Source organism: Schistocerca gregaria, chromosome 7 (assembly GCF_023897955.1).
Source record: "Schistocerca gregaria isolate iqSchGreg1 chromosome 7, iqSchGreg1.2, whole genome shotgun sequence".
NCBI classification, from domain to species: domain Eukaryota; kingdom Metazoa; phylum Arthropoda; class Insecta; order Orthoptera; family Acrididae; genus Schistocerca; species Schistocerca gregaria.
Window position 1 is genome coordinate 377,956,897 of NC_064926.1, and position 24,693 is coordinate 377,981,589.

Here is a 24,693-nt window from a genome sequence, read left to right on the forward strand (position 1 = left end):
GTTATTCAATCTGTATATTGAGCAAGCAGTAAAGGAAACAAAAGAAAAATTCGGAGTAGGTATTAAAATCCATGGAGAAGAAATAAAAACTTTGAGGTTCGCCGATGACATTGTAATTCTGTCAGAGACAGCAAAGGAGTTGGAAGAGCAGTTGAATGGAATGGACAGTGTCTTGAAAGGAGGATATAAGATGAACATAAACAAAAGCAAAACGAGGATAATGGAATGTAGTCGAATTAAGTCGGGTGATGATGAAGGAATTAGATTAGGAAATGAGACACTTAAAGTAGTGAAGGAGTTTTGCTATTTGGGGAGCAAAATAACTGATGATGGTCGAAGTAGAGAGGATATAAAATGTAGACTGGCAATGGCAAGAAAAGCGTTTCTGAAGAAGAAAAATTTGTTAACATCGAGTATAGATTTAAGTGTCAGGAAGTCATTTCTGAAAGTATTTGTGTGGAGTGTGGCCATGTAAGAAAGTGAAACATGGACGATAAGTAGTTTGGACAAGAAGAGAATAGAAGATTTAGAAATGTGGTGCTACAGAAGAATTCTGAAGATTAGATGGGTAGACCACATAACTAATGAGGAAGTATTGAATAGGATTGGGGAGAAGAGGAGTTTGTGGCACAACTTGACAAGCAGAAGTGACCGGTTGGTGGGACATGTTCTGAGGCATCAAGTGATCACCAATTTAGTATTGTAGCGCAGTGTGGAGGGTAAAAATCGTAGAAGGAGACCAAGAGGTGAATGCACTAAGCAGCTTCAGAAGGATGTAGGTTGCAGTAGGTACTGGGAGATGAAGAAGCTTGCACAGCTTGACTTCTTAGTCTTAGCGTAACAGTTTACGTAAATCACGAACGTTGTACTTCTAACTTCCCACGCCAGATGGTGTGTACTATGTTTTTTTAAAAACTGTGTTGTACCTCATTTCATTTTATTCATATATTATTCCTTTTCCTTATCTTTTTCTCTTTTGCTTGTCCTGCACTCTGACAACTTATTATCGTTCTGTCTTATGTTTTGTAAGCTGGTTTTTAAAAAACAATACGCCAATGTATTTTAGATGTTTCCTTTCCCCTTCGTCAGCTATGCTTTTACGTACATTTTAAATTTGAAATACTTCATGAGTCACAAATGCACAAGAGGTATTTTGTGTTAATATCTTGCAAAACCACACATGTCACATAGAGGCTATACTTGGGACTATACTACAAAAGGTTGCTCCTCGTTTCACTACTTAAAGGAAAGACGCATAATTACACAAGAGAAGAGGCGTGTTTGAAATCTGAAGAACGATTTTGTTTTCTAAGTCGCCTCACACCACCGAATTTGAAGAAATAACGAGCTGCATACTGTAGAAGAGCTATCTTCCATGGCATGGCCGCGGCCCAGAGTGGCTTGGCCATCTACTCAAAGAGCGCTTGTGTGGAAGGGGAACCCCAGGTTCCTTCATCTACGGTGACGAATTCGTTTTCCATCGATAAAGACTTGCCAGCTGTAGCGCAAATCCAGAGCTAGCGTGAAACCAAAGGACAAAAATTTATTATTTTATAGCGAGTATTAAGAATGGACAATACTCTGCCTACAACAAGAGATTAAACTATTACAGTCGGAAAATGGGATGAGGTACGGTTGTTTCTACTAAATTACTACTTTGCCCATTTCCTTCTTGTTCTAGAGGCAGAAATTAATCAAGAAACAGAGGTAGAGGTTGATCTCAATGAAAAAACCCAGCCAAGAATTGGTGGGATCGTTTTAAAATGCTACTGAGCTTTGTCCACTGATACTCATCATTGTGTGTGCTGGAGATGGTTTTCATGCTGGCCACGCAGGTGATCAGAAATCTGTTTTTTATCGCTCTTCCAAAGCAGAAAGATATTCCTAAGTTCCTTTGTATTCCTGTTTACAGCCGTATTCAGTGATGTTGTAACGACCTTATGATCACTGTTTCCCTGTTCTACACTGGGTCGAAAAGTTCGGATCTGTTTGTCACCAGCAGATCTAGGATGTTATCTACAGTAGTCGCTCCTCTGATTGAATGTGCAAGGTAATTTCCGGAAAAGGTATTTGGAATAATTTTACACGACTCCCTGTCCCCACTATCCGCTCTAATCACTTGAGTTTCCTACCGTACAGCTGGTACGTTGAAATCTCCACCTGAAACATGACCAGGAAATTTACGAAATATTCTCGAAGTTTCATCTAAAAGGTTCCGCCATTACTGGTCTTGAGGTACTACACCTCTCTTTGTCGACAAGAAATTCAGAAATTAAAAAAAAAATATTTTCATCTAAAATGAAACAAACACTAGACGGGTAGTTTTTCCTTCTACATCTGTACTTTTGCTATATAGTTCAATATGGTACAAAAAGAGAAAACTCCAGATTCTACCTCCATCCAAGATTTTTCTTCTAGAAGGTCTAGAGACAGACCAGACTCACAACTTGGGATGAAGGCAGATCAGCAGAGATTTCTTAGTCTTGGACCAATGCAAACACACCATGTTTCATGACCAGCTCGTTCCCTGATTCAACGTCACAGTGCAATTATGATCCTCTCTAATCTCTCCACGCAACAAAGCACAAATTGCAATTCCCCCAATTATCGATATCTACAAATAAAATACAAAATTCTTCCGTATCCTCATACTGATCCGTTCAAATATAATTAATAATTTCTTTTTATTATTATGTAGTCTTATAAAAATGTATTACTATAGTGAAAACCAATTAGAAAAATGAGAAAAAAGTTTGAAATTTTTTACGATGGTACGGAGTACTTATGTTATACATTTTGAAAATATTAAAAAGAATGACGATGTTAGAATTCTGTTTTCAGAATAAACAATACGAATGGTGATTGCATCAAGAAATATTACTGACAGCTTTATCCTTAGATGTACACATGTTACATTTTGCAGCTCTCTTTCCACTTCGGTATGCCATAGCAGCGATGGGTATACTGGCAATCCTCTCCCAGTATATACTGAAGGTGACTCTGTCGGTGGCTATTGGTGGAATGGTCAAGCAAGTAGCTCAGGAAACCTCGGCGGATGAAACATGTCCCCTGCCAGACACTGCAAGTATTAACTCGACAGACAGTGAGGTATGTGCAACTGCAGTAACCATAAAGTACCAAGGGTAGTGTCATCGATCATAATTTATCGAATATCACTGAGGTGACAAAAGTCAGCGTGGCGATCTGCTGACTCGAAAGATCCAGATCGTTCTTCAAACCAATCGCGAACAGTTGTGGCCCAGTCACTTTGGGAACATGAAGTCCGTGAATGGCTGCAAATGTTCTCCAAGTAGCCTAAAAGACTATTTCCAGTCAATTATCGGTTCAGTTGGACCAGAGGATCAAGTCATTTCCATCAAATCACAGGCCACACCGTTATGGAGCCACCACCATCTTGCACAGGGCCTTGTTGACAACTTGGGTCCATGGCTTCGTGGGACTGAGTCACACTCAAACCGCACCATCAGCTCTTACTAACTGAAATCAGCTCATACCAGACGTTCCCACGGTTTTCCGGTCGTCTGGAGTCCAACCGATATGGTCACGTGTCCAGGAGAGGCGCTGCAGGCGATGTCGTGCTGTTAGCAAAGCCCCTCGCGTCGGTCTTCTGCTGCCATAGTCCGTTAATGCCCAATGTCGACGCACTGTCCTAACTGATACATTTATCATACGTCCCACATTGATTTTTGCGGTTATTTCACGCAGTTCTGCGTGTCTGTTAGCGCTGACTACTCTACGCAAACGCCGGTGCTTTCGGCCGTTAAGTGAAGGCTGCCGGCCACTTCTTTGTGCGTGGCGAGAGGGAATGCTTGAAATTTGGTATTCCTAGCACACTGTTGGCACTATGGGTCTCGGAATAGTAACCTCCCTAACGATTTCGGAGACGGAATGTCCCATGTGTCTAGCTCCAACAACCATTCCGCGTCAAAGTCTTGTTAATTCCCGTTGTACGCTATACTACCGTCATTTGTATATGTGTGATAGCTATCCCGCGACTTGTGTCACCTCAGTGCATTAAATAGCACAAATAAAACAATATTTGAAATGAAAACAAAACTTTCTTGCTTAAAATGAGTGGACGCTAGATGTTATTGTTTTTTCCCACATGATAAGCACTTCTTTTCTCCGTTTTTACACGTAATCGATTGTTTATTCGATTAATACTAAATCAATCATCCACATGTTCCTGATACATGAAGGTACCTTTGTTCTGCTTGTATTTTATATACTGACTGTACGTTTCAAAGAAATATAGTTTCAAAATTTGATTTTTTGTATCTCTCACAATAAAGGACGAAATCAGCGTAAGACTAAGTTGGAGATATTCACTGCAGAGTTATATGTTATCTATCCCACAGGTTTAATCACGTTTACCACCCCTTTTGTGGATGGAGTATTGCAGTGGTGGGTTAGGATAATACACTCCTGGAAATGGAAAAAAGAACACATAGACACCGGTGTGTCAGACCCACCATACTTGCTCCGGACACTGCGAGAGGGCTGTACAAGCAATGATCACACGCACGGCACAGCGGACACACCAGGAACCGCGGTGTTGGCCGTCGAATGGCACTAGCTGCGCAGCATTTGTGCACCGCCGCCGTCAGTGTCAGTCAGTTTGCCGTGGCATACGGAGCTCCATCGCAGTCTTTAACACTGGTAGCATGCCGCGACAGCGTGGACGTGAACCGTATGTGCAGTTGACGGACTTTGAGCGAGGGCGTATAGTGGGCATGCGGGAGGCCGGGTGGACGTACCGCCGAATTGCTCAACACGTGGGGCGTGAGGTCTCCACAGTACATCGATGTTGTCGCCAGTGGTCGGCGGAAGGTACACGTGCCCGTCGACCTGGGACCGGACCGCAGCGACGCACGGATGCACGCCAAGACCGTAGGATCCTACGCAGTGCCGTAGGGGACCGCACCGCCAATTCCCAGCAAATTAGGGGCACTGTTGCTCCTGGGGTATCGGCGAGGACCATTCGCAACCGTCTCCATGAAGCTGGGCTACGGTCCCGCACACCGTTAGGCCGTCTTCCGCTCACGCCCCAACATCGTGCAGCCCGCCTCCAGTGGTGTCGCGACAGGCGTGAATGGAGGGACGAATGGAGACGTGTCGTCTTCAGCGATGAGAGTCGCTTCTGCCTTGGTGCCAATGATGGCCGTATGCGTGTTTGGCGCCGTGCAGGTGAGCGCCACAATCAGGACTGCATACGACCGAGGCACACAGGGCCAACACCCCGCATCATGGAGTGGGGAGCGATCTCCTACACTGGCCGTACACCTCTGGTGATCGTCGAGGAGACACTGAATAGTGCACGGTACATCCAAACCGTCATCGAACCCATCGTTCTACCATTCCTAGACCGGCAAGGGAACTTGCTGTTCCAACAGGACAATGCACGTCCGCATGTATCCCGTGCCACCCAACGTGCTCTAGAAGGTGTAAGTCAACTACCCTGGCCAGCAAGATCTCCAGATCTGTCCCCCATTGAGCATGTTTGGGACTGGATGAAGTGTCGTCTCACGCGGTCTGCACGTCCAGCACGAACGCTGGTCCAACTGAGGCGCCTGGTGGAATTGGCAAGGCAAGCCGTTCCACAGGACTACATCCAGAATCTCTAAGATCGTCTCCATGGGAGAATAGCAGCCTGCATTGCTGCGAAAGGTGGACATACACTGTACTAGTGCCGACATTGTGCATGTTCTGTTGCCTGTGTATATGTGCCTGTGGTTCTGTCAGTGTGATCATGTGATGTATCTGACCCCAGGAATGTGTCAATAAAGTTTCCCCTTCCTGGGACAATGAATTCACGGTGTTCTTATTTCAATTTCCAGGAGTGTAGATAGTTGCTTTATCCCTTATTCTGAAGTATACAGCACATCTCTACAGCATAATATTTTTAAAAACAAAGGGAACAGTGAGCTTTACATAGCTGAGAATAGTGGTTCTACTGAGAGTCCACTAACAGTAAATAAAAACAAGGCAATATGGGGAAACATTGTGCTTCGTATTAGTGAGAGATTCGAAAAGAAACATTTAATCCTGACAAGAACGATTTCAATGTGACACACGATTTCTGGCACGACAATGTTAATGAAAAGATATTTGCTGATAACATTATCAGATACCCGTGGCCTCTGTTTTTATTTTGTACGATGTTGCCTCTAGTCGTTTCCATAATGGCGTGTGGTGCTGGTTATTGGTAATAGTTAAGTAGTCACACATTACTGTGGGTCGATGAAAATGTAAGAAAACGACCGCGTTGGATAACGTAGGAGTGTAGGGACTGAGTACTGGAGCTTAAGAATTGGATATTACGATAGTTTTGTCTTGTGAGTTAGTACCTAGCGCCTACAGAGCGGAAGCAAGATACAGAAATGGATAAGGGAAAGGAAACGGGAAAGGAAACGCTGTTGGCAATAGTTGTACTGCATGCGCTACAAGATCTGAGAAAGAACACATGCGGAACCTACTTTTTGGAAGGGGACAAAGCATTGAGAGCTTAAGCACTGATATGACTTGCTACAAATGGAAAAATGATTAAGCGGTAATGAGCAGCAAGGGGCGAGGGAAACTTTTAGACTATCTTGTGAGCGGAACAGAGGTTATACACATATTGAAAGACACAGTGAACTGACTTTGGTTAAGACAAGGGGTAGCAGGTGAATGAGATTATATAATTGCTCGTCGGTGGAATATTTGGAATGAGAACTACGTTGCTAGCAAGAATTCATCGGTAAGAAGAAGGAGCTGTTCAGTGTGTGTGTCGATGTAGAATGGATTCAGGGGCACTTGTGAATACAGATCAGGAGGGTGTTGCACTAGGACATTTGGAATAAAAGAATGTATGATGTAGACAATTTCTATAGCCCTGGGTAGAAGCTAATGTCTACAGTGGTGTTGTATATTTACATTAATCACATTAATATCCCATTGTAGCACAGGCGTAAGTACTGACAGGCCTGACGGTAGTTATTTTAATGTGTGTTACTTGGGAAATGGTTGGCGTTGTGTAGTCAAAATCCAAAACTGAGCTCCTCAACACTTAATTATTTTTGTTTTGGTGCTGACGAGCAAGATGTTCAGCACCCGGAATAACATTGTCATCACAAGTGGGAGGAGTGCGATTTCCATCCTCATATGAACATCCTGATGCAGTTTAGTTATGTTAAATCAAGTGAAGTAAATACCGAGAGGGATCCTTCAACACTGTAGCTCACCATTTCTTATGATTTGAGCGGGCACCACTTTACTAAGGAATGCTACATCTCCACGGACAGAATGTTGACCTATAACCATAAGTTTTCTTCTCTTTTTGTTTCATCGAATCTGCGTCATTTTAACTCATTATCAAGCTGCCATCATGAAACTAATAGATCGTTGGTGGTAAGACGACACTGGGATGGGAAGTTATGTCACTACAAAAGATATGTTAGAGCTGAGGCTCGTATCTTTCCCCTGTAGCTGCTGAAGGATTGTGTGTCATGTTTTGTGTGTTTCAGGGAGGACAATTTGAATGGGATGAGGACATGCAAGGTTACATACTGTCCTCCTACTACTACGGGTACGCGGCTGTGAACATAATCGCAGGTTACCTGGCTGCCCGGTACAGCGCCCGCTGGGTTTTCGTCACAGGGCTGCTCGCTGCCGGCGTTTTCACGGTCGTGGGTCCTATCTGTGCCGATGCTGGCCCCGTGGTCTTCATGATAACTCGCTTACTCGTAGGCACATTCTCAGTAAGTATGGTCCGGATGCGACTCCTATTCTGGAAATCGTGATTTCTAAAGTGCTAAACCTATTACAATATCTTTTCAGGGTGTTATCATACCAGCAATGCACGTGTTACTTGGCAAATGGTTCCCTGAAAACGAGCGACAAAGACTGGGAGGACCAATTTTCTCAGGTAATCTCCGCTGTCATTTCAGTGTGGCCAATATTCATAATTCTTCGTTAGAGCCGGGAAAGGAAATTTTTGTTAAAATTTTGATTTTCTAAACGCACATGAAATATTTATAAAAGAAGGCTTTCTTTCACGAGATAACCTAATATTTATAATTGAGGTGCTGTGCATAGGTAATTAAATCACTTTTTCTCATTGTTGTCAGAGCAGTCAGAACGAATTCCGTTTGAGCTAATGCATTTTATCTGAAGAGAATGCTGCCATTGTACATTGCTGTAGTTTAAAATACGACATACTTTTTTGCGGTCTCATATGACATCACTCACTCAGAGAACTCCTATGATGATGATGGAGGCTGGCAATAGAAAGAAATCACACGTAAACTCACGAAATGTTCAAACGAGCAACCCAACACACACGTAGAAACAAGTGTAACAGAGGTTAAGTGATTTTCCTCATTAGTATTCTAGTTAAATGTCATCCACTAGCACAGTTAATGTAATTAATTTGAACGAAGTGTATTGGAAAATAATTGTGGCTGCAAAAGATCAATTGTTGTTTTACCGTAAAGTTTGCCACCTAAAAATTGTAAATATATAATTTTGGTTTTAAATATTCAGTTATATACTACTTATGATTTTTGTCAGCATGCTAACACTGTTCGAGACAGATACCACAGCTACAGTTATGTGAGTTATGTGGACGACACACTTGCAGTTTGGCCCTCTGACCAAGAAAACCTACAAAATTCCTGTGCCAACTAAACAGCATACATGGCTACCTTATGTTCACCATGGAGGTGGAGGAAAACGGATGCCTACCACTCGTAGACATTCTGATAAAGAAGAACCTTGTTGATATCCAGTTACATTCCGTCTACATCAAGGAGACATACATCGACGAGTACCTAAACGCCAATAACTACCAATATCCAGGACAATGCAAATCTGTGCTTACCAGTGCACTGACCGCGAGCTGTATGTATCAGGGAAAGTCTGCCTACCGAGTTACAGCATCTGCACCAGCCGAGCAAGAGGAAGAAAGAAAACATCCAGAAGAAGAAACAAAGCCCTTGGCGTTCTTTCTGTACGCGGGGAATCAACAGCAAAATTGCCAGGACAAAGGAGAAGCACAATATGAAAACATTTTTCTCTCAACGGTTAAAATCAGGAAGGTGTTTGGAGTAGTTGAAGAACAGTTAGGGGTACAGGAACTTGACGTTACAACTTCAGTTGCGAGTGTAGCTTGCAGTAACAAGGCTAGACGCAGCTATGCATCTCGCAGTGAAGTTCAGAACATATGGGGAGGGTTCGGCTCGGTCAAAGCGCTGACAGAGTACAGCATCACATGTTTGTTTTTGAACAGAATAACATACTGTGCCGTGCCAGGGGGTTCTCGGATTCGATTATCAAAGAGACAGTGGAAATAGGAGTACACTACGGTCTTTTCAACTGGGATATTGGTTTCCAGCTGAGCTCCTCATGGAACGTAGTGCTGGGAAAAATGGGTCTGGAACGCGAGCGGCAGATGCAGCGGGGCAACAGGCAGGAAGCACCAAGACTCGATGTCCAGAACCCGCACCACCCACGGGGGGACGGGGGGAGGGGGGGGGGGGGTGAGTGGCACACACACCACTGGCGCGACGTCTATTCCGGAGGTTCACGATTGGCCCACCTGTTGGCCGCTCGGCAGAGGTGGCTGCAGCCCAGCTACTATACACGAAACCGATACTTCGCCTGATGATGACGAGTAGAAAACTCGTCGAGTCGCTGCAACAACACGATACCGCGACTCAGCTGGTAACCCGAGCAAATTTTTTTAACGGTCTGTCATATCAACATTGGTGACGCATCTTCAATAAAGAATACACAATCAACTGTGAGGAGTCTACTGTGGACTTTACCATTGCTTACAATTTAGGACGGGTTGTTGAAGGAGTACCGTTATTTGTTTCAGCAACTTACGAACATACTTATTATACTTACTTTATAATTGAGCAGGATGTAATGCGTGAAAAACCGAATGAGTATGCAGAGCAGTGTTTGGCAACTAACTTCATCTTATTAGAAAGATATTTCACCGTGGATAGAAACATACGAGGGACTCAGCTGAGCAGACCACAGACAGCTGGCCAAGATTGTCGACTAAAAATTATTTGCATAATAGAATTCGAGGAAATAAGGTAGATTGTTTGGGAGAAAATTCGCTACGAAGCACCTACCACCTTGTTGCCAATGAAATGTGTACCTCGAAGGATGCTATCATTGTTATATCTGTAACCATTCTGATCCTCTGTTCAAGTTTTTGTTGCTGGTCGGCACTACTATCGTTGCACTGCAGTCGCTGGTTGCGGTGGAAAACTTAAAAATGCAAGACGATGAGAAACTTAGAAAAAAATAAAAATTTTAAAAATCCATATTATTTTGAAATATCAGGTACGCCAAGATAAGTTGTAAATCTTTATACTGATTACTAGTTTCGACAGGTCTATGCTGTCATCATCGGATGTTTAACACATTAGCAGAAGTGCCTGATGTTTACAATATTGCAAGTCACATAGTGATGTTGCGTCGTTTTGCAGTAAGAGGAAGCAAGGAACATCAAGAAGTCAAACATAAAAACACGACAAATACAAAAGATACATTGTGCTCATGTCCTAGCATACTTGTCCACTTAATGGTCACTATAGTGTTAACTGGATGAGTGGGCTAGAATCTAAGCACAACACGATGTATGTTTTATATTTGTGGTTTTTTACGTTACTACAGATAAGGAGGACTTGGCTTGTTAAGTTATAGATAAGGACGCTGATACCGCCATCTTGGATGGTGACAACATGGGTAGTTCACTGACCTGGATCACGTGACGTCATGGATATAAAGTAATCAATAATTTTTGACACTTAAAGGAAGTGAGTTAGAATGTTTATAGATATACTACAGCCGTGTTGAGTGTACTGGTGAAACAGAATTTACCCCTCCCTCCCCGCTCTTTACAAAAATAAGAAAAAGTGCCTAACGAATGGAGCGAAATTTTGAATCCGGAGTTCATTAGAACCATTGGATTATGCTATAACAGACCATAAATGCACTGAAACTGAAGATCGTCACGTTTAAAAGTTGCTATGATTTTAGTTTATTGCTAAGGAATGTAAGCTGTTTATGCAAATAATGAACTGAATATTCATTTCGACAATTAGTCATTTGTCTTAAACTACGCCGTTTAACATCTACTATTTTTCAACAGTTCAGTGCGTGAAACAATTGAGAACACATTTCTATGTACTTGCTACGAGCTTCGCGCTTACGATGTATGCGAATGCAATGGTTTAATGGACTCATGAGCAGAAGAGGAAGGAGAGTAAGTAGGAATGAAATTTAACATCTTATCGAGACTTGGACCATGAAAAGTCTAAGCACTAGTTCCAATGGAGAACAACGGCGAAAGAAACTGCCTGTCGCTTCATAAAAGGATCGATCCCTGCACCTCCCCTCCATCTTCAGACAGAGAGTTTGGGAAAACAGAGCCAGGTGACTTCGGAGGAATTGTGGACAATTTCCTCTCAAATATGTGTTTATGGTCACCGACCATATGTGCTTAAGTTTAGATAATTGTCTGAATTTTGGAGTTCTTTGTGAGAAAAGATAGAATACATAATTTTTCGATGTGAATCCAAGACTACTACAAAGTGTGGCTACTTCAAATTGCAACTGCTGTGTTTGAGGAATATGAAATGTTTCGCTCTAGAATTTATAGTACAAGAGGAGCGGCTGGGATATTACTGTTATGAAAACTTTCCCAGAATGGGATGGAAAATAAAAATATTGATTACTATGCAATTCCACGGCAGACGAGGAAACCTTTAAAGATGGGAAAATAATAAAAAAATAAAAAAATACATAAATGAAACTAACGATTACTGTCAAAAGGTATAAATTACGTTTTCACACAGTTATCAGGTTACCACCTATTAATATCAAGCCACTGAAGTGACTGCGGACGTCATTGTTCGAAGGTAATTCACCGACCAGCTTAACATGATTTTTACGTAAAAAATGACGTAAGGAATGAAAAGATATGATCGGTAAATCGATTTCAGAGGGCTTCTGCTTTATGATATTGAATAAGTAACGGGAGAAAATGTAATGTGTTTGGTCATTCTACCCACGAATAATTTGTTACCAGTCCATTCTTTGCGGCTTCTGAAAAGAAAAATGTAAATATTCATACAAAGTTATGCTTATTATCGTGGGATATGATACTGCAATTATTAAATTCCATTTACACATTTCCAAAATAATCTTCTATTTTATCTAAAGTTACGGTGACACACAATGGCCAGAAGACTTAAGTATGGTTTCATTTATTTTACAGCAAAAATATACAGAGTTCGTTTCCGTTTGGCCGTTTCAGAGAAAGACTCTGACCAAACGCTTTTCCTATGATTTTAGTTACGAAACTTGTTGTACACAGAGAAACAAAAACAGGAATTCATGCGTATCACAGCATTAATATAGTTCTATTGGTATATTTTCATCTCACACTTAAGACGATTATGAATTTACACAGGGGCGAAGCATATGTGTGTTTCATTTTTAGCACGTATAACGATGTAAGTGGTAGAGTGGAAGGCAATAGTCCTCATTCGACATTCTCCATAGCACATTATTCAACACGATAACATCATATCACTTACAGCCTTGGATGTAAGGGCCACCTTCACAGTACAAGAAACATAGTTCCTACCCCGTCTTGACTGTAGATCAGTGTCGCCAAACCTGAAGGGTAGCGTCTCTTCACAATTAACTTTAACACTTTAACGTGGCTTGCAGAGCTCATTACTACTCGCCTACTGACACAGATAGAGGGGAGAGAAAGAGAGAGAGAGAGAGAGAAAAGTTGTTTAATAGTTCGGGAAATCATCAAAACCCTATCTGATTTGATTCCCTGATGTACATACGCCCTTTTTGTAGTGTTGCATGGCGTCCCAAAAAATGTTCTGAGGTCTCAATCTTTTGTCTATTTAATCATTATAGGTACCATAATTTTGTGGTTTTAGGTCTCATGTGACACTTGTCCATAACAAGTAGATGATTATTTAAAGCACTTACTTCCTACTTGATGAAATACCCTTAGACAATTATAATTTTGGGGAAAGCAAAGGAAGTTACACAAGGGAATGATGGTGCTACTCAGCTGTTTTTAAAATTTAATCAGTTTTTCTCAATGGTCTTACACAAATTACACTTTTTACGTGTAAACTTGTGTTCTTAATAGCACATATAAGATATAATGGATATCCAATTTCTTTCATTTCATTTTGCAGCGGCATACTTGGGCACCGTAGTATCAATGGCTTTGTCTGGAACCATTGTGAAGAACCTGGGCTGGTACTCTGTGTTCTACATTTTCGGCGGCATCGCAATAGCTCTAGTGATTCCATGTTTGTACTTTATCTACGATGAGCCTGAGTCGCACCCTAGGATCACAGAGAAAGAAAAGGACTTTCTTTTGACTCACACTGGTAGAGATCTGACAGAAAGCAAAGAGAAGAAGGAGCTTGAAAAGGAGGTAAGTAGCCTGATGCCGGAGATTTGACACTGAGAGCTGCACCATGCCGTCGCAGGTTGTAAATACACAACATTTGTTAACTGCAACCACATAAGCCACAATAAACATGATAGACATGTCTGTAATTGCTACTAAACGTAAAAATGTTCACTTCAAGCATTCAAAACTGTTTCAAAGACGGAAGGTCTCGTGCAGTATTGTGGCTGGGAGACGCCGAGTGATGGTCTGATGATAAGTTCACATGACGGACGACCGATGCGCATTTTCAGATCGCCCGTTCAGACATCAAAAAATTCAACAACCGATTACCCGAGCGAGCGAATTTATACATGCAGATGAGCATGCGTTAATGTACGGTTAGAATGGTAGATGTCGCCCGTGTGCTGTTCATTTGACCGGGTGTTCCCGTCGTATCTTCTGTCGTGTATGTGGTTTTTTTTCTGTTAAATTTGCTAAAGAATTTTGAACACAACCAGCCCAAGATCCACAGAAAACAAAAATCATATCTTACCTCCAATGCAATTGAACTTAAGTCAATGATCTAAGAAAATTAACATATTCACCACCGATATTTTATAATGTAAAAAATTCTATTTTCTTATATTGTTTGACTCTCTATTATAAAATCGTATAGGAGATTACACAATTTTTGTCTTCTTTGGTAAAAGAATTTTAATGTTTGATGGTAAATCATTTACAGAGGTCAATCAGATACTTTTTAGTGTTGTAGTTTCTTGATCTCTTCTGTAGTAGCCGAAGAAAGTGTGATCTACATCTGCCTCACAACCGCATTGGCATTAACAGGATGTGATAAAGTTGAGGAATGCCGAAATCTCCCACGATTGAGCTAAAGCCACCCAACTGACACTAATTTATTTTTTGAACATTGCCGAGAGTAAGTGAAACCGAAGGCGAGAATATTGACTTCGAGCTACTGATGGATGAAGTGGAAGAAATATAGCGTCGTAAATGTACAAAAACATAATTCTGGGACGGCGAGCTTGGGAAGAATTGATCGTATGTGAGGTAAAGATTCAAGAAAAAAATGTAGGCAAGAAACAATGGTTAACAAATGGGGCCTATACTTTTGTTCATATCATGCAGTCTTCATATTCAAGTCTACCTTAATAAACAAAATACGTTGTCAATTTAGCCTGAACTTCAACCACTGATGAAATGAGTCGTCCACTATGGGTAGCATTTATACCTCTGAGATATTCTTATAAGAGGTCTTCGAGTGTAATTCATCTCTCATTCCAACATAGTTGTGAACTATTGTAATTACCTTTACAATGTGTTCGGCGTCGTCCACATTGACATCTCATGGTCTACGTAGTATTCTCCACTCAGTACACGCTATACTAAAAGTACACTCAGCATACCTATGTGCTAAAGCTAGCTGACAGTTAAATATTTTTTGTTCATAGTTTAGCTTCTTTCGCCGTAGGGGTTCATTAAATTTTCCATCAGCCCAAATTATTCATCAACTACTATCACATAACGAATTGCCATGTCGTGGTTTTCTGTTAGAGATATTTGTTTTGGTACATACTACCATTTTTCATCGAGTTTTTCATATAGGGAGGAATCTCTGAAAATTCCTGAGTCACTGTCGTTTCCATAAGAGCGAATGTCTACGAAGATAAAGCGACAGTCAGAGTCACACGGCGCCAACAGAACTACAGATAAAAAAATCATTGTACTTGAAGCCTCCATGTAACGAATAGATCGCCATCAACGATGTCACATATCCTCACTCCATGAGACACTGCAGAGACGTTGAAATTTAATCTAGGAGATTGGCGCAAAGTCTAAACACGCTCTCTTTCCCTCTGCTAGCCAGTACTGGCGGTGAAAATTTGTTCTACCTCGAGCCAGGTGCTACCGCATCGTAATGCATTAGCGACGTGGGCTACTGCAGCGAATTACTGTTTCATGGTCTACAGACGAAGGCCTGCGACGATGAATATTAAAACTAGATGAACAGCAGCTCACAAGAAATTGTATCAGACCTGTGGTTTTCAACCGGAAATTTGCTAGCAACAGAAGCTACACACCTTGAGAAATATTGGAGGTATTGTACTAAATCAAACTAACAGAGAAGTTTCGCAGCTACCCAGATTCACATATTTTCCTCTTCATCAGAGTCGCGGCACTGGTGCGTCCTGTCTGCCTTCACGTAACCCTTATATGGGGGCTGCCTACATCTTACATTTGGGTAAGAAACCCTCTGACTGCACCAGTAAGCAATTTATTTCACAATATTTAAATTAATGAGACATTAACTGAAAATGTAGATGCATCGATAAAACAGATGCGTCGATCAAAATCGTACCAAGAACACGATTCTCAATGGATCTAGTAAGTGTCTTGCTTACAATCCATCACTTTATACAATAAAAGAAATGCGTTTACTATTAACAGTAACAATCACAAACCTTGATTTTTTGAAAGGTTTCTCCTGATTTCTTTTCTTGGACAAATTCACGGCCTGGGCCATCACAAACCGTCCGGTGTATAACCCGAACTAGACCAGGTTATTCTTTCCGCCTAGCGGCCCACCTTAGTCGCCCTACCACCAGCTGAGGTCCGTGATACACCAGTACTATGAACGAAGAAACTCGTCTAACTTGGTGCAGTCAAGTCGATGACGGTCGCTACTGGGCTATGGGACGCTTGCACATGCTTTACCCGGTTCTCCTTCATTCGCTGATCCGACATTGCAACTAGACATTGGTTTCACCTTTTACAAGATGCTCTTGCGGCCGCTCGTCGATTATGCAGCTGTCGCCTGAGGTAACGCTGCGGAACAGCATGTCGGTCTGTTCCAGCGAGTTCAAAACTGGGCTCTTAAGAAGGAACTGTAATTACCTGCAGACTCTCCGACAGAGCTGGTTCACCTGGTGGCATGTGTCACATACTCACAGAGCATTTCCACGAAATGTCGTGAGTCTTCTTCGACAGGTCAGAAGACTATTGGGACAGATCCGGACACTGAGACACAAAGATCATCGGCGCATCAGCACCAACTAGTTGAGACCTTCTGTGCAGTCCAAGTGTCGGCAAGTACCAGAAGGAAGGGTAGGAAACAGAAAGTAAAAATGACATCCATGCATGAGGTGGAATAGTGGACGACTCGAAGATAAAACGAACACCCAAGAGGTTTATTCTGCACCAAACTCTGGGAAGAAGTAAACCGGGCGAGATCTCTCAGCTGCTGAAGAAAAAGTCCTCGACCCGCTGTGCACCTAGAGCGTTACTGCGCTACCTGTCCAGCACGAAATGATGAGACCAACGACTCACAGTTAACGTCTGCTAAACGTGTTGTGCCACAGTTGTAGTTACAACTGGAGGTATAGTGCGACGTGCTTGGTATCCCACATCTGGGACTCAGCATTTCCGTTTATGTTAGCAGCAGGAACCAATTCTGGATTAGTAAAATGCGTTATCGCCTGAAGAAGGCAACAAAATGGACCGCTGAAATACTGTGTAAAACTGATTGTATCATTCGCTGCTGACACGACAAGACTATTGTGAGCTGTAGCTTGCCTTCTGCAAGCATGATATAGAGCTTTAAATGCAACAGTACATCAAGGAATTCGGGCAGTGGTTGCGGTCTTCTTCCAGAATTCTATTCAAAGCAATGGGAAATCGTATCAGTATGAGGCTGGGTGCCCACCTTTTCAATGTAGGCAAATCTGGTCTTTGGCATATTGAGAGATGTATTGGTATTTCCCTCAGTAAGCCGTCAGAGACTGACCGCAGCATTCGTGACACGGTAGTTTTTCTTGAATATATTATTATTTCGAATATAATAAATTTCCTTGAGACCGAAAAGCTTCTGTCCACGAGTCAGTACGGTTTTAGAGAGCATCGCTCGTACGAAACTCAGCTTACCAAATATGGATGAAGAGCGACATACAGAGTCCATATTTCTAGATTGCAGGAAAGAATTTGACGCGGTGACCCGCTGCAGACTGTCAACGAAGGTATGACCAAATGGCATAGATTCCCACATACGTGTGTGGCTCGAAGACTTCTTAAGTAACAGAACTCAGTATGTTGTCCTCGACGGCTAGTACTCACCAGAGGCAAAGGTACTGTCATGAGTGTCCTAGAAAAGAGCAATAGGACTGCTGTTATTTTCTGTATACCTAAATGATCTTGCGGACAGGGTGGGCAGCAATTTACGGATATTTGCTAATGATGTTGTGGTGTACAGGGATGTGTCAAAGTTGAGTGAATGTAGGAGGACATAAAATATCTTAGACAAAATTTCTAGTTCGTGTGATAAATGGCAGCTAGCTCTAAACGTAAAGAAATCTTAAGTTACTGCAGATGAATAGGGAAAACAAACTTGTAACGTTCGGATATGGTATTAGCAGTGTCCTACTTGACACAGTCACGTCGTCTGAATATCTGGGCGTAATGCTGCAAAGCGATATGAAATGGAACGAACATGTGAGGGTTGTGGTAAGCTAGGCGAATGTCTGTCTTCGGTTTAGTGGGTGAATTCTGAGAAAGTGTAATTCATATGTAAAGGAGACCGCATTTGGGAAGCTATTACGACTTATTCTTGAGCACTGTTCGAGTTTTGGGATGCTTACCAGGTCGAATTAAAAACATCGAATCAGTTCTGGGACTGGATGGTAGATTTGTTACCAGTAGGGTCGAGCAACATGCAAGTATGTCTCAGATGCTTTGGGAATTCAAATGGAAATCCCTGGAGGGAAGGCGAAATTATTTTCGTGGAACAATAATGGATAAATTTGGAGGACCGGAATTTCAAGCTGACTGGAGAACGATTCTGCTGCCGCCGACATACATTTCGCGTAAGGACCGTGAAGATATAATAAAATAAGAGAAATTAGAGTTCATACGGAGCCTTATAGACAGTGGTTCTTCTCTCGCGCTAATTTTGATTGGAACAGGAAAGGAAATGACTAGCAGTAGTACAGGGTATCCTCCGCCATGTACCGTTATTGTGGCTTGCAGATTATGTACGTAGACGTAGATCCAGGACCTGCTGTGTGAGGTTAGGCATCTGCAACCACCTCGCTATTAATTTTGAATTCGTTCGGATTGTTAATAACAAATTTCGTAAATGAATATATATATTGTGAGGCTACAGTGAAGATTTCTAGCTCTTTAAATACACTCCTGGAAATGGAAAAAAGAACACATTGACACCGGTGTGTCAGACCCACCATACTTGCTCCGGACACTGCGAGAGGGCTGTACAAGCAATGATCATACGCACGGCACAGCGGACACACCAGGAACCGCGGTGTTGGCCGTCGAATGGCGCTAGCTGCGCAACATTTGTGCACCGCCGCCGTCAGTGTCAGCCAGTTTGCCGTGGCACTATTCTGTGGCCCCTCGACGATCACCAGAGGTGTACGGCCAGTGTAGGAGATCGCTCCCCACACCATGATGCCGGGTGTTGGCCCTGTGTGCCTCGGTCGTATGTAGTCCTGATTGTGGCGTGTAATTAGTTCATTACAATGACAACGCCAGATTTTAATTTCTTATTTCATAAGAACTTAAACTCACAGAAAAGCGAAAACTTTAGTTACTTTACGAAAGTCTTTGAAGGTAGAGCCTGTAAGATTATGGAAATAGAAATGAATTAAGCTGAAATGACCTAAACTGAGGTGGGGAGGTTCGCGCCAGCAATAATTATTATCTTAAAACATATTCATAATGCAAATCCATTCGCTTTGTTTCGTAAATGCTGCATCTATAAGTCCTTCCATGAGATTAATAATTCCTAACAATTTTATTCAGCAAAATCCTTCTCTAATATGCACTATACTAAAAGTTCTGCCATCTTACCCCATGTCCAACACTCAACTACCCTCTGCTCTACACTTGTGCCATAGATTCTCAAGTTCAGAGATACTAGTTTCACTGTCATAAGTGGACTATTCCCCAGATGTGACACGCGACTCCTCCGCTCTCGTAACATGAAATTTCCACTCATTCCGACACTATTCGCAAATAAATGTCCAGACCACTCCTATATGTCCACCTTTCATTTCCCTCTCACCTCCATTAGATAAAACGCGCTTATATGTTTTCTTACAATGTGATAACTACCAAATTTGATAAGATACGGAAATATATAAAATTTTACAAAATATATAAACTGAAAACATGTACATAAAGGAATAAAACTTGTGGTTTATCGTTAAAAGTCTGTGCACAGGGTATTATCAATTTCCGAATAAGCACACAATTGAAATACTTATTCATCACACAAAAATGTCATTGCAGAATGGAAGTCATTGCAGTCCATGTAAATTCCTATCACAACTAACATCTGAACAGTCAATGATTTGCCTCAATCAATATGCATCACTATATTTGTATATGAGACAGAAATTTAGGTCTCTTGATGTCCACTAGTGAAGTAACATCACCAATATCGCAGTAGAATGACTAGCGAGGGCTGGAGTTCATCTAAAGAACCAGCAACAACTTTCTTTAAGTGCAACGTCAAACAGTGTTTTGAGTCTGGGCTAGCGACCAACAGAAACTCCTCTGGGAATGGAACATTTAGCAATAGCTGAAGTCTGATCGAGCGACTAGCTTAGAAAATTGTCTTCTGCGAACCATAACTCATGTTAGCAGTGGTGAATATTCAAGATCAGGAATGTTACTACAAGTCCTTCACTAACCAACATAATACCTTCCATAACAAATTAACATTTTGCCGAATATAAATTCCCACACTCATTGAAAATTATCTCTTGCAATACCGACTGAGGTTTTTTGGCTGACAAGTAAACTGTCTCTTGCCTGCTAATGTTACATATTGGAGATAAAAATAAGTGATGCACAGAAAATCACGGTGCAGATAACGACACAGTCCTTCATTCACTAATCACACGGAAAGTTATACCTAATCTCAGAAAAGTGTGAACTCATTGTTTTATCCCTTGCACTTGCAAAAATATTACAAAGTATGAAAATGATACAAAATCTTTCTACATGACACAGGATTATATCCACAAAAAAGAATACCATAAACATCTCTCAGAGATTACATAAAACATGAAATACGCACTTATACAATATGCAGATAATAGTGAAAATTCAAATATTCACAATAAACTGTTCATGTTAAAGCAAACGGTATAACACATTGCAGAAGCAAAGAAATTACATAAAATACAAATAACAAATCTACAAAACAAGAAACCTAGTACTGCAATGAGAACAAATTCATGTGTTTAGAAGAAATCGAAAACATTAGAAATTGTTTTCGCAGCGTAAAGACGGTTCCAAAAAATTTCGGGCGTGCAGCAGCATGAATTCAGCTTCTTCTTCTAATATTTCGGCTGAATACCTTGCAGCCATCTTCTGAGTGACCCGAGGTGACTAACGCTCCAGCACTTGCCCCATCCTTTTAAAATCGATGATCGATCCACTGCATATGCGGCCAAAGATACACAAGGTGTCAGGGACGTTGATAGGCGGCAAAGAGGTGTAACATATGCATGAAAATTAAATCTAAGGCTGCACAGTCGATTCACACGGTGATATCGATGTATCATGGAGAGCTGCACTGTCGCGACATATTTGTGATTTAATTACACAAACTGTAACGATTTGTCCAAGTGAAGCCGCTATTTCTATTAATTAAATTCGTCGCCAACCGAGTTTCAATTGTTTCTTTTACTACTGAGTCCCAGAAAGAAGAAGTAGAGGCTAAAATTTCGACATTATCGTACACCACAGAGTGTACGGTAATGTAGAAATTTTAGATTTTCATATAGAGTGTGTAAATCATTCCATATCACTCAAGCGTTTCGTATGACATTAACACTTATTCACTTCTTAGCTTGCAACCTATTAAATGTTCTATTCTTCAAACAACATGTGCCAATAGAAAACAGAGTCCCTAACCAATCCCTATTCATCATTACCTCAAATATCATCAATGTACTTATTGACACTTATTCTCTGGTTAGTCTTCACAAATCTATAGATAAGAAAAGCTACATAGTTAGGTGCATACCAAGAAAATCACTTTTACTACTACTTCCATTCGTCACTCTAAACTAAGGAGCTGGAATACTGTTTATCGCTGTTCCTTTACATACTTCATGGAATTGTATATGGTACTCTCAATATACTTGTTTGTTACATAAGAACGTAGTAAAAAACAAAATTTTATTGAACGCCTAATGAGTTACATAAAATTCCACACATCTCACTATCTACAATATCAGGTATTTCCAACATAATACTTACTCACCAAATTTTGATACATGGTCCATTTGTTTGGATGTCCTTGTTCATAGGGTTTCAACTTTTATTGCATTCTCATGTACTATTGTTTTAATTCTGTAGGGTCTGTTGTAGAAAAGGAATAATTTTTTAATAGGAGATTTACCTTTACTTGATACTGCATGAGAGTTGCACAACTTGTTAGTGTCTTTAATTATACACTGTGATGAGGTTCAATGTGGAGAATATAATGAAATAAATATTGGCTGAACCTGTATCTCTTTAATGGATGCAGCCAAACAGTGGATGAAAACGATCGATCGTTATCTGATGTTACCTTGTCAACATGTTGTATGGGGTGTAAAAAGTTCTTAATGTATACTTTGGACGCTGTTTTAGCTGTAGCCTTACGCAAAGGGTCCAGTGATATGAATTTATATGTCTAGATGTCAACTCCACTGCGACGAAAAGATTAGAAAGACCATTTCTGGATCTAAATAGTGGTCCTAGTAAATCTACAGTTGCTAATTCTTTTAGATTTAGCTTGGAAACAGTGGGGCACAATGTGATATGGTGGAATGTTTGGCTTTTTGCCAGAGATTACATTTCACAAGTACTTTTTGTATTCTTTTCTCCGTGTAGTTAAAATAGCATGTGGTTTGTATTTTGAGGAAACATTGCCGTTGTTCTAAATGCGCATAGCTTAAATGTCTGTGTCATATCAACTTACTGAAAAATTCCTCTGGAACACACACCACCCAGAGTATACCATTAAGTGCTACGTTTAAAGAAGATAACATTTCTGACGAAATTGTCTGATAGTTGTGTTTCTCCTGGGGGATTTCTCCTAATGTGATCTTCATTTTGTGCTGATGCTATGTCGAGTAATGATTTTGAGATAAAGTTTTCGAAAACTACTTTTTGTAGATAGAGCAAGGTAAAATGTATGTCCTATAAAGTATATGTTTGTTATCAGATAAGCCAACTGAGGTACAAGGTAAAGCATCACCAATGATGTCTTTTCCAAGAATGTAGCAGAAATGAAATTAGGTTCCTGCAAGGTCAGTGTCCTACGATATAATGTTTCATTGTTGAACTTGAAGATCATTACAAACTGTGAGGCTTTGTGGTCTGAGTAAACTTTTGTATGCTTGCTGAATATCTTAATTTCGTACATGACCAGACAATGGCTAAGGCCTCTAATTCTGTGACTGCGTAATTTCTTTCTGATTTACTTAACACTCTACTGGTAAGCACAATAGTATTTGGACAATGATACCATTCTCAATGTGCTCTTGGAGAAAATGAGCTCTGAGTCCTATTTTGGAAGAATCTGTAGATAAGCAGAAATATTTTGAGAGATCAGGATGACGTAAAATTGGTGTGGTGAACAATGCTTCTTTTAGTGTACCATACTCTAATTGTGCTTGATAATTCCAGTGTCAAATGGTGCTTTTGCCTGTCAAAGAACTTAATGCTGGTGTAGTGAATATTTTGAATTTAAAAAATCAACAGTAAAAATTTACTGTCCCTAAAAAGCTTCTGACTTGTGATTTACAAGTAGGTGGTGGGATTGTTCTGATTGTTTCGTGTCTTTCAGGGTCAGGTGCAATATGTTCTAGTGAAATGATATGGCCAAAAAATTTTATACTCATCTTAATAAAATTTGATTTCTCTAAGTTTACTGTCAAATTTTAAAATATGATCAACACAGGTGGTGATATGTCTTTTTAGATAGTGTGGAAGAATAATATTTAATTCACGAATAATTGCTGCAGATAAGACATTTAAACCAAAAGGCAGTTTACAGAACTTGCAACACATTCCAAGGCACAAAAATGCTGTGTACTTCGTGCAGTTACGATGTAACTCTATTTGCCAAAAACCATAGTGTAAATCCAGATGACAGTACATGTACGCCACAGAAATTTTGTAACAATTCTTCAAGCGTCTGAGGTCTGTTTGTTTCTGGAAGAATGACAGTATCGATCTGATGAGAGTCCAAGACCAATGTAATTGGACCATCTCTATTTCATTAACATGCAATGGACTGTTGTAGGAGCTGACAGCTGGCTCAATAACACTGATTTCTAACACTGACTGTACCTCAGCCTTCACCTTTTCTTAGTAAAGTATCAGTAATACATTAGGTCTTACACAGTATTTATTGTGCTCTCTAACCGGAAACTGGTACTGAAATCCCTTGATGGTGCCAGGTCTATTAGTAAACACTACCACATGTTCCTGTAAAATTTTGCTTAGTTCTTTCCTATCATGTTCATCACAATTCTCTGTCTCCTCTATCTTTCACTGGATTAGTGTACTTAAATTGATTACCTGTCACAACTGTCGTTGTTTGTCCAATAATAAGCCGTATTACTGTCAACAGAATGGAGTGAACATTGAAAAGAATCATTATGTAGGAAACATAGGTGGTTGAGCTCTTCTTCTTGTGAACTTAACCAGTCTTCAAATTTTAAAACGATATGTTGGTTCCAAATTGTTTGATTAATTTTTGCATCATTAAAGTTAATTACTGATTTGTATTAATAGAAGAAACAGACACCTAAAATTATTTGAGTAGAGACCAATGGCACAAAGAGAAATTCATAGCAATACTTTGTCCCTGACAAGTAAATTCCAAAAAGGTTACTGTCTAACATCAACAGTTTTTCAGGCAAAGTATTGTTTTTGAACAGTTATTATATGCCAACTTGCTGATAACTGAATTGCATCACATGAGTCCAAAACTGCGGTGAAATTATTATTAGCAATGCAGATGTTGATTACAGGGTGCACAGTTTGTTTTGGTCCAACTTTGTTTTCCTTCAGCAGAATGTCCCTAATATCTTCGAGTAGCATAAAGTTAATAGTTATGGCAGCAGAGTGATGTGTTTGCTATCTTTTTCTTTCATCTGTTGATACCTGAAGTTCTTGTTTATTGTTTTTATCCTTTCGCTGAC

At 40.7% G+C, this 24,693-nt stretch overlaps 1 protein-coding gene across 2 annotated transcripts in view; it reads left to right on the plus strand.

Annotated features, from left to right (window-relative positions):
- LOC126282084 (sialin-like) overlaps window positions 1-24,693 on the plus strand; it is an 87,464-nt gene that overhangs the window by 27,398 nt on the left and 35,373 nt on the right. The window contains exons 2-5 of one of the 2 annotated variants that reach the window (XM_049981540.1): window positions 2,924-3,108; window positions 7,527-7,760; window positions 7,840-7,927; window positions 13,251-13,495. In XM_049981540.1, coding sequence (XP_049837497.1) covers window positions 2,924-3,108; window positions 7,527-7,760; window positions 7,840-7,927; window positions 13,251-13,495 — 752 coding nt within the window. The remainder of the gene's footprint in view (window positions 1-2,923; window positions 3,109-7,526; window positions 7,761-7,839; window positions 7,928-13,250; window positions 13,496-24,693) is intronic. The other variant, XM_049981541.1, reaches the window with a different exon arrangement.